General features: G+C 39.9%; 1 protein-coding gene across 8 annotated transcripts in view; it reads left to right on the top strand.

Annotated features, from left to right (window-relative positions):
- LRP1B (LDL receptor related protein 1B) overlaps positions 1 to 20,075 on the top strand; it is a 1,329,376-nt gene that overhangs the window by 986,930 nt on the left and 322,371 nt on the right. For all 8 annotated transcript variants that reach the window (XM_078847919.1, XM_078847920.1, XM_078847917.1 and 5 more), the window contains 2 exons: positions 17,677 to 17,869; positions 18,415 to 18,540. In XM_078847919.1, the coding sequence (XP_078704045.1) occupies positions 17,677 to 17,869; positions 18,415 to 18,540 (319 nt within the window). The remainder of the gene's footprint in view (positions 1 to 17,676; positions 17,870 to 18,414; positions 18,541 to 20,075) is intronic.

Raw genomic sequence — 20,075 nt, 5'->3', positions numbered from 1 at the left:
TTCCCAAGCATTCCTTATCTTTGATATTCCCGTCTTGGATATTCAGTTTGGCATTAATTTTAGAGGGGCCTCTTTTTAAACACAGTGTACAGAGGTGACATGAAACTGTTGATCGTGAGGGGAGCACAGTTTAAAGGTTCTGGAGGGGCACATGACAACCCCACATATCATCTCTGGATTTAGAACAGATGTTTTAAAACTCTAGGAAATGCCCCTCTAGGGGGGAACAGAGGAACATTCAGGGTGGGGATGAGTGGTGACATCAGGTGACTCAGGCCAGCCCCATGTGGTGGCCCCCTTGAGTTACAATTTTGGTTGTGCCACCCCCTAACCCAGACAGGCAGGGTGGCCTGCAGAGGTGACTCAGGGGGTGGAGGATGATGCTTAGGGTGACCAGGTGTCTGGCTTTCAACTGGAACACCCTTTTGAAAAGGGACCCTGGTGGCTCTAGTCAGAGCCAGCACCCCCAGTCCAGAGCCCTCAGCCCCTCCCACACCCTAGCCCCCTCCCACACTCTGAATCCTGCATTTATGGCCCCACTCTGGAGCCTGCACCCCCAGTTAGCGCCCTCATCCCCTCCCACACCCCAAACCCCTGCCCCAGCCCAGTGAAAGTGAGTGAGGGTGGGGGAGAGCGAGCCACCGAGGGAGGGGGATGTGGGGTCTTGGGGAAGGGACAGGGATAGGGTGTACGGTTTTGTGCCATGCGAAAGTTGGCAACCCTGGTGACGCTCCATCCTCAAACCCCACCGGGTGGGGCTGGCCTGAGGTGCCTGGCATTGTCAGTCATCCCCTCTGAACATGCCCAGGGGAGCATGCCCCACAGTTTGGAAACCTCTGATAGAAGCTGTTGCTAAATGAAAGGCAGGGCAAGTCCCACTGCAGTGCAAAGGGAGCAGTTTCTCCTGGGTACAGCCCCTGCTGTAGAAGTAAGTGAGCAGCCCCTGGGAACAGGCATGGGGTGTTCACCTCAGGACAGCCTGCAAAGCAGGGCAGTGGGAAGCAGGGCCATCCTTACCCATACACAAAGTACACAGCTGCGTAGGGCACCAGGAAATTTGGGGCACCAAATTTCCCGGTGTCCTGTGCAGCTGCGTGCTGCTCCAGCCCCTGCCCTGCCTCTTCTCCATGGCCCGGCCCCTGCTTCACCCTCGCTCTGCCGCCACTCCACCCCTTTCCCAAAGCCCCACCTTTTCCTACGCCCACCCCACCTCTTCCCACCCCTGCTGCGCCCCAGTCCCGCCTCTGAGGACTGCAACAGGGCTGGGCCTGCACTCACCAGCGGCAGGAATTGCAGCGGCCTGATCCCACCCATGCCGCCGGTGAGTGCTGGGGAGGCGGTTCCCCCCGTACCCCAGTCTAGCCCACCCCCCACAGGGGGGGCTGCGTAGGGCCCCAGAATAGCTAGGGAGGGCCCTGGTGGGAAGTGTTGGGACTCGAGCAGCAGGGAAGGAGAAGCAGGCCCATGTAGCGGTGAGTGCTGCAGCCAGGGGGCCCTGCTGCCTCCTCACTGCTGGGCGACCCTGTGATAGGTAGCCCGAGGCCTTGCCCACCCACACTGTCCTGTGAGGCAAAGTCTACAGCAGCCCCTCTGTATGGGTCCCCTTGGAACATTTAGCTTTGATAAATGGAAGGCAGAAATATGCAGTGAGGCATGACCCCGCATTTCACCACCCCAACATCGCTTGTGTCAGTGTAGTTACAAATGAATATTTGTGATACAAAACTCTGCCTTCCTCTACACACATCAGCACACTGAATGAGATAAGCAGTATACAGTATATTGTTGTGTTCTATTGACTTAGTATTGACTAGCCCACCTAACTTACTTCAAAAGAAAAAAATAAAAGTGTGTCCAGAAAATGAAAAGTGATCCTGAATTGTGCTCTGTTATCTGGACTCCTGCACTTACATGTATCCCAGTACAGGATTGGGGGTCTAACTCCCTAAAATTACATTAAATCCACCAAAGGTTAAAGGTTGAAATCTAGGAATGTTCAAGGCCTAAATGGAATAGATAGAGTTTACTAATATGTGGGCTACAAAGATTATTATTTAAATTTGAAAATCACTTGGTAACTTCTCTACAGTAGTATTTTCGGTATTGAACTGTTTACCAAAGGGATGTATTGTATGTTTTCACAGTAAAACCCTGAAGGAGAAAGGAACAAAAGGAACCAAGGAACTCTGTGAAGTGAACTTTGCAGAGTTTTCTTTGAATTCTCCTATAAAGTGTCTGCCATTAAATGAAGGTGCAGTGGGTTGGCTGCTCTGCTGTTATAGTTGTCTCCTATAACTGCTTACACTGCTCTGGAACCAAGCCTCTATGGACTCCTTTGTCCTTAAATCTATACAAACTCATTCCATTGGATGGAATGCAGAAATTGAGTGAGAAGCAACAATAACTCTCGTGTAGGTATCCACATAATGCATGAAGTGCTCTTTGGAACAGCATAAAGCAGCTAGAGTATACTGGCCAGTTCAGCTGGGTTATGGCTTCATTTCACAAGAGCAGAATGAAGTGCAGCCTGAATATACAAACCAGTTTCCCCTTCCTTTCTGTCTCCAGATTTTTTTGCCTCTTACACCCCCTCAGCATTCCCCTGCATGCACACATTCCAGTTTCTCTTTCTGTCATGTCCCCTCTATTGAATAGATACAGTGCAACAAGTACCAGTAGTTTTAAAGAGAAATATTTAGGACAAATGGTAATTTTTTGCCATTATTTTTCATAACTGAAAGTCTTTCTGTCAGGAGAAGCTGCTACATAAAACCTTCATCTGTGAGAAACTCATGTAACTTATTCAAAATAGTCACCAGGTCCCATTGTTCTCAGCACGACTTAATCTAAGGGACTGCTTCCATTAAGTAGCCTCCTTCAGAAGAGCCACTCTTTTCCATTGTTCCAAATGAGAGTGAAGCCAGGCCATCCTCAAGTAAGATGATAACCTTTGATGTCGTTAGGAAGCAGAGAAGCTCAGTGAGAGGAATGAGGACAGTGCCATCTTTGCTAAGGGTAACCTGGAGCTTCAGTCCTGTTGAGAAAAATAAGAGGTGGCAGTCAGTTTGAAAGTGCTTTGTGGAATTCTCTGTAGTAGAGCATTAGTCTTCAGTCTATTCTGAAGGCTCAACTTTCAGTTATGAAAGAACAGGGAAAATAAAAAATAACAAACTTCAAATGGAGCCTCTGCAGACGATTTCAGTGAGTTTTAACTATATAAGAAGTTTGAAGAGATGTATTATTCAGTTACTGAGATCATTAGGGACAAATAAATGTCCTGTGATTTTTTTTAAAGGACTCATTTTAAAGTTATTTATTTAAAGTGAATTCTTAAACTTAACAGAGTTACTTGTAAATGATCAAAAATTCATTCCATACTCAAAATCAATAGTGTAAATTTCTGGAAAATACAATGTATTTTTCATAGATAACAGGTTGAATCCCTGCTTTAACTGCAAAACTTAACCTAGTCTTAAATATAGAGCTTCCTAACATGACTTGGGTATGTCTAGGTTATACTGGAAACTGCTGTTGTTCAAATTATTTCACTTGCTTTTTTTAAACACATTAATAAAATACAAGCTATTTTTATACTGTGCTGCTTGCAATAAATGCCGCTCTGAGCATGTTCTTGAACAACTGTCATTATTTCTTTGTTATCCTTTCTTACAGCTGCCAAAATTGTAAATGTTAATGATTCAGCTTTAATTAACTGAAATGAATCTTCACCAGATAAACATAATACCTAATAGATGGAAAGTGATGGTGTTTCATTCATTCACAGATAATAATTTAATAACTTATTGACACTCTCAGCACTTTGAGTTAGATATTTTTCAGAAGTTAACCAAACGTATCATACTTACACTTTATTATTATGAGCTCTTACATTGTTGTATACCTATCATTACCATAATTTTTAAAAACACAGATGTGATGGGTGAGGGCACTTGGTAACTCACTCAAAGTACAGCCCCACAGGCATAATTAAGATAGCAAATGTTTTATCTTGACCATAACTATTTTACTTTATGGGAAATAATGTTTGATAGATTGGATGAGCTAAATGTCTTTTCCATATCTAACTTCTGTGATTTTGCAAATAGTTTCTAAGATATACAATTTTTAAATTAGAAATTATTTTACATGAGTATCAAAAGCCCTCCCAAAGGAGAAGAAAAGTAATATAGATAATAAGAAAATTATAATGATATGAAAATGAAGGGTAGGTATGACATTTAGCAATAACATTCAATTATGTGTGAAATAGTTTAATTAGATAAGTTATTTTAGGGAAAGCAGGTAAGTGATGTCTGTATTTAGATTTCCTTACACTTTCCATTTTAAAAGATTCTGCAGTCTTTATTATTTGTTTTAGAAGATCTTCCACCTCTGTTGTTTTCAGTATGCCTTTGCAGAGAGAAAGCCCTGAGGCAAATGAGGTGGCTTTTCTTTCCCCTGTGAAATTCCGTTCAGGTTTGGCTGGGATATTCACTAAGGCTACAGCTACACTGCAAAGTTAAGTCGACGTAAGTTACGGCGATGCAGCCTTATGGACAGTTTGTTCCAGATCCTAACTATTGGGGAGACTTACTGGACCCTGTCTCAAGAATTTTTCAATAGTCCACAGCCAATTGACTGGATGGTGAAGCTCAAGCTATGAAGGATCTGGTTGCAATGGTCTCTTCACGTCGGATTGCCCCTGGTTCTGTCAGCAGCGCACCCCATATTACCTGGTACATTCTCTGAGGAAGAAGAGGAATTGGTTCCTCTCTTGAAATAACAACGGATTCAGAACTGGAGCCAGAAATGCCTTCTGATGAAAACGTGGGCATTATTTCTGCTTTATCTCCTTCAAGGGATGCATTACAATTCTGTCAGTTGGTGGATCAAATGGCATCTACTTTGAACTTATCTTCTGTTGCTTTAGAAGAAGAAACATCACATCCAGTATTTGACATCTTAGGAGACTGTTGAAGTAGGAGTCTTTATCTTTACCTATTTTGGACGGACTTTTGCAACATGCTAAAGCAGTTTGCACTTCTCCTGCTTCCTGCCTTCACCTGTAAGAAAGTAGAAAAACTGTATCAGCTCCCACATGAAGGGTGGTTATATTTTCATACTGCCCCACTTCATTCTTTGGTGGTTGCAGCAGGAAGTAACAGATCTAGATCTGCTCAAGCCCATTCAAGTCCGGCTGATAGAGAATGAAAGAAGCTGGATTCCCATTGGAGGAAAGTTCTCTCTTTTTTGTTATTGGGTATTAAAGCCAGTTACTAGTTGTATTGTCCTGATACCAGTTTCATCTGTGGGGAAAAAATGGCTACGTTTGTTCAAGACTTATAGGATGGTCAGAGGAGACTTGCCAATTCAATCATCACAGAAGGTCAGAACATGGCGAAACATGACCTTGGGGCTTCTTTTGATGCTTCTGACTCAATGGCCAGGGCATCTATTGTCATCCTTAGAAGACATGCATGATTAAGATCTTCTTTGTTGGCTATGAATGCTAGATTTAAAGTTGAAGAACTCTGTTTTCAGGGCAATGGTTTTTTTAGTAACAAACCAGATGATTTTTTTTGAGAAATTAAAGGAGACCAGATCTACCGCTTGATCACTTGATTTATATTTTTCTTCTAAAATGAAACCATCTATTTCTTTTTTTTCTATCCAAGGCAATTTTACCCACTATCTTCATATTTCTTGACTCATAGTTGGCAGCAACTACAACTCCAACAGCCAACTTATTCTCAGTCTCAATATTTGTAGTAGACTAAATTCAAAACAATCTGTGTTCTCATCATCTTCTTTGAATACATGGTTTCAAATTTGATATGTGGGTCCAGAGTTGTGGACCAGCTTGCAAAATTCCTTCCTATCTTTTGTTTGGAGACAGGATTCCCTATTTTGTCAGCAGTCTTGTAACATCAGGGAAATGGATCCTAGAAATAATGGAAAAGTGTGATACAATACAGTTCCAAACACTGCTTCCTATCCTTCCCATTTCAGGGAACAATCTCATGAAGTTGTTCTTCTGTCATAAGTTCACAAATTGCTTCTAATAGGAGCTGTAGAGGAAGTTCCTGAAAATGTACGGGGTCAAGGTTTTATTAAAGATATTTTTTCTTCAGAATATATGGGAAGGTGGGGGTTCCATCCAATTTTAGATTTAAGAAAGTTGAACATGTTCATCTAGAAGTTTCCGATTTGAATATTAACTCTAGCCTCCATCATTCCCTCCTCACAAGCATGGATTAGTTCTCAACTCTTGATTAAAAGGGTGCATATTTGTACTTGGCCAAATCATCAGAAGTACCTGTTTTCATGGTGAGATAGGGACATTTTCAATACAAGTTCCCAATATTCGGGCTTTCTACAGCACAAAAGTGTATTTACAAAGTGCCTTTCTGTGGTAGTGGCACATCTCAGAAAACATGGTATTGTTGTTTACCCGTACTTAGACAACTGGCTGCTGAAGTCAACCTCACATGAGGATATGTTGACTCACATTCAGTTTATAACTTCCCTTGTTATAGATGTAGGACTTCTTGTAAATGTCAAGAAATCAAATCTCTGCCCAACTTAGAGAATCCTCTTTATAGGATTGGTACTGCTTAGAAGCAGGAAGGGATTTCCTTCCAGAGGAAAGATTTCTGAACATCGTGTGATCTATTTTGGAGATTAATCCTTATTAAACACAGACATTAATATTCTTTTTAGATCTAATGGGTCTCATTGGAGTGAATTTATCACTCCCTTTGCTCATCTCAGAAGGAGGCCAATGCAACTTTGCTTGGTTTAACATTGGTTGGCTTAAACCTAACCTGGATAATCTTCACATGCTAATCAGTGAGACGGGGTTGGGACTCACCACCGCAGTGCCTCCTGCTGTTCACTCTGGGAATTAGCTCAGTTCACATGGAGTGCCCTCTGCCAGTGGTGTCCCATCTGTCTCTTGCCATAGATTGGCATCTCGACCCACATTGCTCCCAGCTTGCAGCATCCTCTTCAGGACACTGCCCTCCGGCAGTGCCCACTGCTCCAGTCTCACCCCCTTCTGGGGGTTTTGGGGTTGTCAGCTGTCCTTCTCTTTGCCCCAGCCACAATGGCCAACCACAACCCAAAGTCTCACCCCTTTTGGCAGGGGTCTGGTGCAGTCCGTCATGGCCAGTCCTAATGGCCAAGTGGAAGTGCAAGGGGGAAGAGGGGGACCCAGGCCCGCCCTCTTCTCTGGATCCCGACCCAGGGACCCTTTGGCGGCAGTCTTCCTGCCTTCCCTCCTTCTCTCCCTTTGTCCGTCTCTCTCCCTGGGCCATTTCCCCTTTGGCCCCTTTGCACCGGCTAGGCCCTTTTTCTCAGGGCCTGCAGCCCAGCAAATACCGGGCGGGAGTTCCCTTCTGCTCCCCCGCCTGCCCAGCACTGTGCTGCACTGTCCCTGGTGCTAGTCTCCTTACACAGGAGGAGACAGACCTTCACCCTCTGAAAGCCTGGGAGAGGCTGCCTGCTCCCTTCCTGGGCAGCCTTTATATAGGGCCTAGCCTAGCCCTGATTGGCTAGCTGTAATACTGGCCCTGATTGACTCTCTAGCAGGCCCTCCCTGATTGGCTGCCGCCTTGCGCAGCCGCTCTGGCCTGTTGTAGCCCAATCTGGCATGGGGGTGGGGCACCGCCCCACCACAATCAGCATGCTACAGAACACTGTAGAATCTTTGATTTGGTGGACAAACAGAGCGAACGTTCTGAAAAGAGTTTTTTTCCCTCATCATTGGTCACAATAATCTCCAATGCATTGAACAATGGAGGGGAGCTCACCTGGGGTCTCTGTCAGTTCAGTGTCACTGGACATTGCAGGAAAATAATCTACACATAAATGTATTGGAATAGAGGATGATTAGCCTGGGTCTCAAATATTTCTTCTTCTTATAAATGGGAAAGTTGTGTTAGTAGTGATGAACAACACAGTGGCTATGAGTTATGTCAACAAGCAGGGACATGCTCTGTTGTGTGCTGAGGTAACCAGTTTATGGGGTTGGTGCTATACAACATCTATCCAGTGGCTCTGCCTTTAGCAGTGGAAAGCAGTGTGTTCGCAGATCAACTCAGCAGGGACAACTGTGAGATCCATGAATGGCCATTGAAGGATTAGGTGATTCAAGAGATCTTCTCCAGTTGAGATCAGCTGTCATGGACTTGTTTGCAACCAGGATCAACAAAAACTGTTGGGAGCAGGAAACAACAGATGGTCCATGTCAGACATTTTCCTAATGCATTGGGAAGAGGGCCTTCTGTATGCACCCCCCCCCCTTTCCATTCATTCATAAGGTGGTGAGGAAGATAAGACAGATGAGATGAGGTTGATCCTGGTTACAACAGCCTGGTCCAGAAAGCAATGGTATATGAACCTGATTCAGCTGTCAGAGGGGCTGAATAAACTGTTTTCCTTGTCTCTAGACTGGTTCTCTCAGCACCACGGCTTTGTCCGTATCCCCAGTCTCTTCATCTGATGGCCTGTTGAACAATCATGTTCTTTATTGGTTCACAATGTATTGCTTAACTCTGTGAACAGTTTGAGGAAATATTATAATTTGAAATGGACTAGATTTGTCTCTTGGATGCAGGGAAAATCTGAGTAATCAGTTTCTGCTTCTATTCCTTGTGTTTTGGAATACTTGGTGTGTGTAAATTCTGAGAGGTTATCTAATTCCTCTCTAAAAGTTTACTTGGTGGTTCTCTCAGCTTATCATGTCTTGATTGATGATAGATCATTTTTTGTGCATGATAGAGTTTAAAGGTTTCTGAAGGGTTATCTAACAAGTATTCCCCCCAACCCCCTTAAGAGACCAGGTTCAAGCATAGGATCTTAATTTGGTTTTATCTATGCTTATGAAGCTTCTTTTTGAACTGTTGTCAGAGTGTTCTTGATTTTATTTATTAAGACAGATTTTTTTTGCTATTTCGTCAGTGAGGAGGGTGAGTGAATTTCATTCATGATGGCAGACTTGTCTTTTTTACTATTTTTCATAAAGATGACATGATTCTTAGACGTGATCCCAGATTTTTACCAAAACTACTATCTGAATTTTACATTGATCAGTCAATGAATTTACCAGTGTTCTTTCTAAAGTTATATATGTTGTTAAAGAGAAATCATACATACTTTAGATAGTATAAGGATTCTAGCATATTATTTCATTAGAGCTACAGATTTTAGGAAGTCTGCTAGGTTATTTATTTCTCCTGCTAGGAATGATATTGGTTATCACGTATCTTCTCAAACTATTTTCAGAGGGGTAAAGCAATATATTATTGACTATTACAAGTTAGCAGCAGTTCCTCTGCCTACTGGAATCAGATCTTCTTGCACTAGCACATAGCATATTTTGCTTGTCTTAAACATGTTCCCATTGAGGAAATCTGTAAAGCTGCTACTTGGAAGTCAGCTCATATGTTTACGAAACGTTATGCTTTGAATTTGGTTTCTACAGTAGATGCTAAGTTTAGCAGAGTTGTGCTTCAGCGGTTGTTTAATTAGGACTCTGTTCCAACCTCCCAGAGTTTCAACACTGCTAGCCAAACTATCTATAACAGGGGATATGCAGAACCACTCAAAGAAGAAATGAGGGCCGCTTGCTTGTAACCTGAGTTCTTCAAGATGACTCTGCATACTCACACTTTCTGTCCCCCTTCCCCTCTTTCTGGGAGTCCTACCTTAGTTTTCTCTGGGTCAGCAGTGTATGGAACAGAAGAATAGAAGGAGCTGTGCCCCCTTACTTATACCTGATGTCAGAGCATTTGCTGATGCTGAGGGGAGGTGTAGGAAGAGACACGTGTGTGCCTACAAGCACTGCTTGGAGAAGGTTCTACTGTTATGCAGCACCACTTGATGTGTTACCCCTGAGTGTGTATATGCAGAGTTATCTCAAGTAACTCTAGTTACAAGTAAGTAATCTTCATTTAGGAAATACCAGAATTTAGGTTGCCCGTTCAACCTTAATTCAGCTCCTTCTGTGTATTTGTTATGATAAAGTCTTCGTTTACTATATTTTTCCACAGTACCCTTGTTTCATTAGCACTCTGGGAGTGAATCAGGGTTGTGTATGAATCAGGGCTGTTTGTCAAATCCCTGCCTCATTTATAGCAGATGTTGGAAGGTGGGTAGTGAATGAGGCAGGGGACTGAAGTAAAAGAAAGTGTGATCTTGTGTTTAATACAGGTGAATGTCTCACAGGAAAACTCAGTTTTGTCTCTGCTACTCTCTACTTATGTGATGCTGGACTGGGAGAGAGAGAGGTTGGAAGGGACAGGGCAGGAGGAGTTGTTCTTAAGGGGAATATGTAGAAGAGCCTGTGCCCATTAAAGCACATAGTGCACCAGAGCCTGCAGCCCAAGATTCCTGAGTGTCACTTTGCTGTCAGCAAATATCTGTGAAACCCAATGGGAAGGTGTCCCATACCCTCTTGCACTGTTCCACCTAGAGGATGACAATCTACTACTGCTATCACTTCCGAGCTTAGCTCAAGCAGCAGAGGTCTGTGCGGTGGATCTCAAGGTTCCATCCTGCTCATGAACCATGAGAGGGGGTCAATATGGTGCCATATAATGAAATTTCCGTTATTTCTGTTTGCTTTTCAAAAACCTAGGAGATTACACACATACAAATTACAGTTCTCATGCAACCTTAATCCAGCCTCCTTGTGCATATGCATTATGATCCAGTCTTTAATTACATGATCACATGCTATTTTTTTCCACGAACCCTTGCCTCATTCAGTGCACAGGATGGACTTACTCTGAAGATGAATCTGGGTTGTGCAGTAAAGGGGGCCGTTGTTGGAGGACCTCTGCTTCAGCTGATGAAAAAGTTGGAAGGTGTGTACTGAATGAGGCAGGGGATTGCAGGAAGAGAAAGGATGGTCTCATGGTTAAGGCAATTAAATGCTGCCCTAGAGAACTGGATTCTATTTCTGCCTCTTCCCCAGTGTTTGCATGTAATGCTAGGAAAATTACTTAAACTGGATTTTTCACAGGTGTTCACTAAACGTGTGTTCCTTATTTTCTGGTTTCCTAACTTGATACTTTGTGGTCTGATTTACAAGAGTACTGAGCACTCATAGCTGCAACTGAAGTCAATGGTAGTTGTGCTTTCAGCATATAAAGTGCTATACAATGCTAAACATCTGAAAAATATCAACTCCTTGGCATCTCAGATTGACCATTCAAAATTAGTGGATACTTCTGACTTAATCTCTCTGTTCCTCAGTTCCTCATCTGTAAAATGGGGATAATATTCCCTAACATCACAGGGTTATCGTAAAAATAAGTATATTAATCTTTGTGAAGCATTTAGATACTGTTGTGATGAGTGCCATAGAAAAGCCCATGAGGAATTTAATTGCTCTTTCTTCAGGGCAGGGTTTGAATATTGTGCAGTAAATAAGGTCTGGGGCCGCAAATAGAACAATGGAGATTTCACTTACACCAGCATACATAAGGAGTAATATCAGTTAATTTCATGGAATTACAACATTGTATAGGTTTCTGTAAGGGTGATGAGAATCAGAAGCACTGTACTTCTGTACAGTAATACTGTACTACTCCATATGTAGTCAGCTCTACATGTAAGCTGTTTAGTTCATAAAATGAGAATTATCACCTTGGGATTGTATACAGTTTCAGTCCTGGTCTTCTTCATTATATTATTTTATCTTATTATCTTTACAAGCAATGAAGTATATTAGTTTAATCTTGGGTTAAGTAAAGACCACCAAAAAGCATTGTATAGTTTTTGACTATGAAAATGGAAAAATCCTTCTTGTTTCCCAGTTCAAGAATAAAGATAATTTTCTCACTCTGGATAATGGTTCTAATGTTGATCCAAAAGATTCTTGATTCATTTTGGAGACAGATGACTGAGAGATATAGATATATATATAAATATTTTATTATTTTATTATTATGAAGTGATGATTAAAGAAAGCCATAGCTACTTAGTATTTTCTTACTATAATTGCCTGTTGTCCAACATTTTTGTTTTTCTTATTTAAAAATGCTAGTCCAGGTCACACAGTACATCAGAAATATCAAACCTAATCCCATGTGTATTCCTGGCTATCCTTTTTGTAAGATGTCTCTTCGCCTTTTAGCCACTTTGCATTCTTTATTCTTCAGGGTGTTGTCAGTTCAGTAGGCATATCCTAATTTATGTGTATATAATTTATGTGACATATCTTCAGCTGATGTAAATTGTCATAGTTCCACTGACATCAATTCTGTGGCTCTCACTTTTGTGGTTTTTTAAGGAGAATCTGGTTGATTTAAACACATGCTTAAATTTAAGCATTGTGAAGAGTTCCACTGAAGTCGTTTACTCTGTGTGTACATTTACAGGATTGGTTCCATAGTTACCTAATCCTGTGGGAAAATAGTATGTGATAATGTTTTTAAAGACTGTCATAATGCATTCAAACAAGGGGGGTGCATTAAGCATTAGCTACCTTAATTCTAGTTTTTCCTAGTTTAAGTCACTGGGCTTTTTAACATTCTCTGAAGGTAGTTTATATGTGTGTAAGTAATTTAAAAACATACATAAATTTGTATTGGTATGTAAAGAACAACATATAAGTGGAATGATATGAAGAATGTGGGGAGACATATAATAGATATCACCGGTACCGATGAATCTGTTAGTTGGTAGTATACATGCTATCAATGTAGTTTCTTAAAATAAAAACAAAATGTTCAGAGTTGTGTTTAGTACGTCACCTTTTTGAGATTGTTTTAGACAAAAATATCAGATGCAAATTTTAAACAACATGAAGTTAATAGAAGCTTTACTGGTCAATGACATGGGTACATGTATTGTATAGGTTGATATTAGTGATTAAAATACACACAATTGTTTCTGCATTTGACATTTTGATTTTGAGGTGAGAGTAGTAGAACTGGTCATTACTGAAATAGCACTGATGAAGGTTTGACTTCAGTTTGCTAATAACTGAAGTGTTTGATCAGCCGTTTATTTTTAGACAAAAGACAACATCAGGATGGAGTTAATGTATAGTGTATGCATCAGTAACTTCCACAGTAAAGCACACTAGGGAGGTGTTGTGATTATCAAGAATCCAAACATTAAAAGTCCAAGAAATTCAGTTAAGTGTACACTGTAAAGAATTTCAAATCTATTAAGGTAGAGAAATGATGCCATACTATAAAAGTAGAGTGATGATTAGTGCATGTTACTTTGTAGACCCAGATTAGAGCAAACTGATTTTGCAAAGACATTTGATTTTTTTGTCTCTCATATCACTACAGGGCAGAGTTAACATTGTTTGGCTGCTGTAACTGCATGTTTTCACACTTTTAATATTTTTAGTTTTCTTTTAAATGTAACTTTGACTTTGAAATACCTTGGTGTGTAATGCTTGGTTTTGGAAATATTACAAAACCCTGTAATATTTTTACCCTTATGTTACTGATACACACTTAAGCCTTGACTCCAGTTTAATATAGTTTTCATTTTTGAATTTTCTTATTTATTTATTTATTTATTTATATGAGAGGGTGAGATTCATCCCTTTCCTTCCTTGCTGTTACTTTAGAATCCATTGTAGAATCCATTATCTTACGAGTGGTATTTAAAAAATATTATTGGTCTTATGTTTTACATTAGAAAGTGTGTTAAAATAACTTTATTAATTTTGCAAAGTAAAGCAATCAAATGAAAGGAAATGGCAGTATTAAGGTTGTTTGGGCAACTTGAATTCTGCCCCTTATACATATGCATTTTGATAGTCTTCAGTTGAATTATCACATGTCTTTTTCCACAGAACATCTTTTAACATAGTTTTTGTAAGCAATTTCCTGTTAGTTTTTTGCTTTGTTTTTCTTTTATTACAAAATCTATTGTATAACTGTAACAATCAATTGAATGTGCTGACATCAGGGTTTGAACCCTGTGACCATCCTTAGCTCAGATGAAGTAAAAACCAAACTGCTTATATTCAGCTGGTGTAGATAGTAAATGCTATAAGTTAGGTTAGTTTTACGGGCTGACCTGGATCACTTGGTAAGGAGGGCTTATTTCAACATGTGTATTTAACCATTTAAATCTAAGGTCAGACATCTAAGAACAAAGAATGTAGGTCATACTAATAGGATGGGGGGTTGTCTCCTGGAATGCAGTGACAACAAGGAAAACTCGCATGAGTCAGGATAGACAACCAGCTGAGCAGGAGCTAACAGTATGATGCTGTAACTTAGAGGTTGAACGAGCCGTATAAATGGAAATATTGTGTAGTAGTAGGGAGATCATATTACCTCTAGGTATGGCATTAATGATACCATTACTGGAGCACTGTGTCTCATCCTTGTGTCCATGCTTGAAAAAAGATGTGGAAAAATTGGAAAAAGTTCCGTCAAGAACTCCAAAATATTTTCAAGATCTGAAAAGCATTGTCTTCCTTTTGGAGTCTGCTTTCTCCTATCCCACCTCAGAGAGTCTGACGATTATTGAAAACTTTTAGCATACTGGTGGTATTATTTACTTAGATTAAAGAAGTTATATGTTGGCAAGTTTCTGATAGTTGTTCCTTTAGGGATCTTCTCTTAAATTCAATATTTATTTATTTATTTTTATTTTGAAGTGCGTGTTTCCCAGTTCAATTTTCTCTCTAAAGCTTTTTCCTAAATATATGCATGTGAAAAAAGTGTTTTACAGTTGTGCTGTATTGTTAAATGACCATGTGGAACAGTTGAATTTTTGATGACAGAAAACCCATAACTGTTAAAAATGCTAATTATGCTTTTTAGGTGCAGAATTTGTTAACTATTAACATGTGTCTAATATAGAGGGGGAAAAGGAATTTAGTGGATTTCATGTTGGCATATCAACCACTCAATAAAAGTTTTAGTTTCAGTTCAATTTCTAGTTTTATCAGTCTACAGCTGAGTTCATTTACAAAGTTTGATTGGCCTTTAACTTTGCTTAGCAGAAGTACAGAAGCAAATTAACAGACTAAATGAACTTCAACCCTTGTATAAGGTGATATATCCAGGTCCAAACTAATTTTTCTATCAAAATGCTTGCAGTTGGCTGTCAAGGGAGAGGGATCTCCATTTTCAGACACATGATTAGCCTGAGCCTTGAGGAGAACCGCTGTTGAAGATGAGTGGAGAAAACAAGAAAAAGGTGGGGGGAACAGGAATGATTGGGGAAGAGAGGGTACTTTGGAAATGGAGAGGCAAAGAGAGATAACAATGAGTGGGTTGAGGAGGAAGCTAGAAAAGAAAGATTCAAGAATGGAAGTTGGAGGGAGACAGGAGAAGACAGAATGTACAGGAAGGGATTTAAGACCATAGGGGACAAGAGCAGGTGTTAGTTAACAGAGGAAACATGATAGGTGAAATAGAAGAAAAAATCTAATGGAAAGTAAAAGAGGGAGAAAAAAGAAATGGTGTGAGAGAAGTAAAGGAGAGAAAATGAAATAGGAAATATGGGGAAGGAAGAACAAGCAAGAAAACATGATTTATGGTTAGTAAAACATATATTTTAAAAAGTATTCACAGTCTGTTTCATTGTAAATGACCAATGAGGAATACAAACTGATAGAAATGTATTGTAATTTTGTGTAAATATGGCCTGTTGGCTTCAACCAAGTTGTCAGTCTGGCTGTCAGTTTTGTAAAGATTGTGCAACTGGGGATTAAATAAAATGAATCAATAGGGATTTCCCAGAAGGTTGGTTTGGAGCTGCCCTTCTCCTGCTGCGACACTACAGCAGTTAGGTCGACTGAGGCACTTGAGCTAACCACTCTTCCACTGAAATAGGAGGGACTGCTTGGGGTGCATTTTCAGTAAGGAATCTTTGTCTCTGGAATGCACCCATGACCTAACAGTGCTTAATTCCTTTGACTTTTAGGGAACTCTGGAAGATCTATCTCATGTCCAAAGATTTTTCTAAGTATTATAAGAATGACTGAGGAATTGAAAATGTTACACATCAGAGGCAGGAAGTGTTTTGTTATAAAACAATCATTTTATAAGATTTTATTATTATTGTTACATACTTTTCATATATACATTATTCTATAAGTGATTAGCACAGAGCACAGATGCATTTTTTCTGAAATAATGACAATGTTTCAGAGTAGCAGCTGTGTTAGTCTATATTCGCAAAAAGAAAAGGAGTACTAGTGGCACCTTAGAGATTAACCAATTTACTTGAGCATGAGCTTTCGTGAGCTACAGCTCACTTCATCGGATGCATTCAGTGGAAAATACAGTGAGGAGATTTATATACACACAGAACATGAAAAAATGAGTGTTATCGTACACACTGTGAGGAAAGTGTTCTTACAGTGTATATAATAACACTCATTTTTTCATGTTCTGTGTGTATATAAATCTCCTCACTGTATTTTCCACTGAATGCATCCGATGAAGCGAGCTGTAGCTCACGAAAGCTTATGCTCAAGTAAATTGGTTAGTCTCTAAGGTGCCACTAGTACTCCTTTTCTTTTTTCTGAAATAATATATTTGTTTTTCCATTTTATCCATATAGCAGCATTAAAAGTTTAAAATCCATAATTGTTCACTCAAAGAAAATAATGTAATTTGGGGTTACTTCTTCAGCTAGAATTTAATCTAGTAGAGTTTCTGAGCAATAAGGAAAATAAAATTATCTTAATTCATATTTACTGCATTCTTTATATTCTCCACTGGTGTCTGTGTTGTCAGATAAGCAGTGCCCCATGTCTTTTCTATTATTTTTTTAGGAAAGTCATCATCTGGAATGAGATGAAAACAAATAGAAACTATATCTGTGGGAATAATATTTCCATTTGTTCAAAGTCTTTGACAATATACTGTAAAGTGAACCACAATCCATATTTTAAATAACTCTAAGTTTTGACCAGTGGAATGTAATTTAGTAATATTCTGTTGCATTTATATGACCTATTTCATCTGGGAATCTCAAAACACTTTACAAACATTCATTAACTTGGCCTGCATCTCCCTGAATATAAATGAGATAGAGCACCTGACAGGATGGTCTCAGGGAGCAGTCTTCAATTTTGAAACTTATTCCCCAACTTGGTTAGCCAGAATTCAGATTTGTTAGCCTTACAGGCATGCTGCAGAATCTATTTTTTCCCCTTTTTGATAAGGCAGTTGAGGAGGATGTGAGCTGTGGTGGATGTTTTTATGCTGTGGTTTTTATTTTATGCAATAGGCATGCAAAGCACCATGCAAAGCAAAGCTGTAATTGCATTTTAAAATGTTTGAAGTAATAAATAAATGATAAGTGAAACCTCACAACACACTTATAAATTACTGTAGATAAGTAGTATTATTCCTGCTTTATGATATTGGTAAACTGAGGTACAGGGTGATAAGTGATTTGTCCAAAGTTGACACAGTGAGTCAGTGCAGAGCTTGTGTTAATCCCCTACTCAGAGCACCAGACAACACTCCCTCTCTCATCCTTTATTCAAATAATATGTTCTAACTTCTAACTGAGGTCTCCCAATTAGCTTTACTTTCCTTAATGTCTACTAATATTCTCTGCCTTGGTCTCCTTTCCCTCAGTTATTATTAAAATACAGGTTGGTTGAGTAAGTAAATAAATCTACATTAGATTGCCATCTAAATGTTTTTCTTATGCATTTCTGTACTTCAGGTAATTGTCAAGTCTGGACCAGGCACTTTTCTCAGCCTGGCTGTATATAATGACTATATCTTTTGGTCAGACTGGGTGAGACGAGCTATTCTTCGCTCCAATAAATATACAGGAGGAGATACAAAAGTTCTTCGATCTGATATACCACATCAGCCAATGGGTATCATTGCTGTTGCCAATGATACTAACAGTTGTAAGTTACAAAACAAAATATAATGGGCTCTTAATTATATATAGTTGCTTTCAGAAATTTAGATTAGCTTTCGTCAAATTATGTGTTATGGCATTTCATAACCTCTTCTTTTTACTATGTGGAATATTAACTAAAAAATAGAGAACACACCTTTTCCAAAGAAATTAATTTTTCTTGGAATACTATGTATATTTTCTGGATTTAGCATTCAGAATGGAAAAGTACTTAGTAGATTCTTTGCAAATATTTGTCATTTCCAGATATTTCATTTAATTGTTTTATACCTGTGCTAAAAGTAGCTCCATCTTATTAAATACAGTAACCTCTCTGGCATCATGGCATTCCTACCTAACTGGTATATACAGAGACTTTTATTAGAAATCTGTCAATGTATTAGTGACCCATAACACATTTACCCAGGAGACTGAACTGCATTGAAGTCTGATCTTTGAAATAATACTAAGCATTGAAGCAGATATCACAAAGTTAATAGAAGATGGCCTGTTTTTATTAACTTGATAATACAAAAGTTCTTTATTTTTCAGGTGAACTGTCTCCCTGTGCACAAATGAATGGAGGCTGTCATGACTTATGCCTTCTGACTCCTGATGGTCGAGTGAACTGTTCATGTAGGGGGGATCGAATGCTGATAGATGACAACAGATGTGTGAGTAAGTAATATTAGTCGATGTAGTGATCCCCCCCGTGGTGTGGTCCCGTCAGATCTCACAAACAAAATTGGTTTGGGCTAACCCGTTACATGGATTTGAGACCTCTACAGTTTATTGTAGGAAGTAACATTAGTCCTTCAGTAAGTGTCTTTCTTCTCCCAGTCTTAAGCAATGCCCCAGAATGATTTTAGAGGGAACTGTGGTAATGGAGATGACATCTTTTGAATGTACAACTAAAGTTTTGACATTTCTATCCAATAAAGATCCCATGCAGCCTTCTGTAAAAGTAACAATGTTAACCTTAGTGTCCTGGCCAAATTCCAACTTGACTAATTATAGTCTATTTCAATTCCCTGATTTTTTTTCTTTTCTCAGTTGGGTACAGTATTCTTCACTTCCTGTCCTAAAATGTGTAGCGTTGTTATAATTTGTTAAACAGCTGTCAGATTCCAACATGCAGGGGTGTTGCTTAAATTATTCCTTTTATATAGTTGTATATAAATTTGTATATAAGTTTGTACTCTGTTTGGGACCCTTTAGGATGAAAGGTGATATAAATCAATTATTTCAAAGCCATTGTCCACAGACATCTTTCTAGTTCTCTACTGGACACCCCGTGACACAAAATAATGTGAGGAAGAGGATAGAGAGCTAAATCTTTTATAAAGTAGTTGAAGATTCACTGGAGATCCGTTGTGGCTATTATTGGCCATATTGTACCTGGTGCTGAACTGGTGTGTATGTGAGGAGAAGTAGCAACTAGTGATCTGAAAGGATGCAGCACATATGTGCACCCTTTGCATTAATCTGGTTCTGATATTTGATTTTGAGGGTGGATTGTATAATTGTCTTGCTCTTACCCCTCCCACATCCCTAATGTTCTTCGTCTTGTGCAGGCTAGGAGAGGGGCCATCTTGGGTCCCCGCTTCGGGGACCAGTCTCATTCAGAATGTGGAGTATTGACATCCTCTGCCCCCTCTTCCTCCCAGCCCCATCAGCAAGCAAGGCTGGCCTGATTTGGAGTGGAGTACATGCCACTCCTTATGTCTGAATTAGCCAGAAATCCTCCAACTCGCCCCACTGTAATTCGATTCCTTTGTCATGGTTACCAGGTTAGCAGCCCCTCTCATGTCTCTCTGAGTGCACCCCCTCAGGTATTAGGCCTTGAGCCTTTGACCACACAGCTCTCTTAAAACGAAGTATTGCTGAATCTTAACTATAGGACGGCAGTGCAGCATTAAAGAAAAAAAATTAAAAACTGAAAACAGTCCATGTTCACGTCTATCTTTCCTCAGGCTTATCATCCCCGTGAAGTTTAGGAAGGCCCAACTGCTTCAGGGTCTCTCCGCTGGACCTGTATCTGTATCAGCCTGTTCCTCATGAACAGCCCCTGACAACTTCCCATCTTTTCTCTAGAGAGCTACTTTAACCATTGGTGTACTTTTGATCTTTAGACTCCCAGCCTTGTCATAACAACTAGCCAGAATCTGGAATTAGCTTTACATCTAATAGCTCAGGTGTTGTCCCTTAACCGC

This window comes from Lepidochelys kempii, chromosome 11, assembly GCF_965140285.1.
Source record: "Lepidochelys kempii isolate rLepKem1 chromosome 11, rLepKem1.hap1, whole genome shotgun sequence".
Lineage (NCBI taxonomy): Eukaryota > Metazoa > Chordata > Testudines > Cheloniidae > Lepidochelys > Lepidochelys kempii.
The sequence above is the reverse complement of the archived record's forward strand: the minus strand, read 5'-3'. Positions and strand labels throughout refer to the sequence as shown.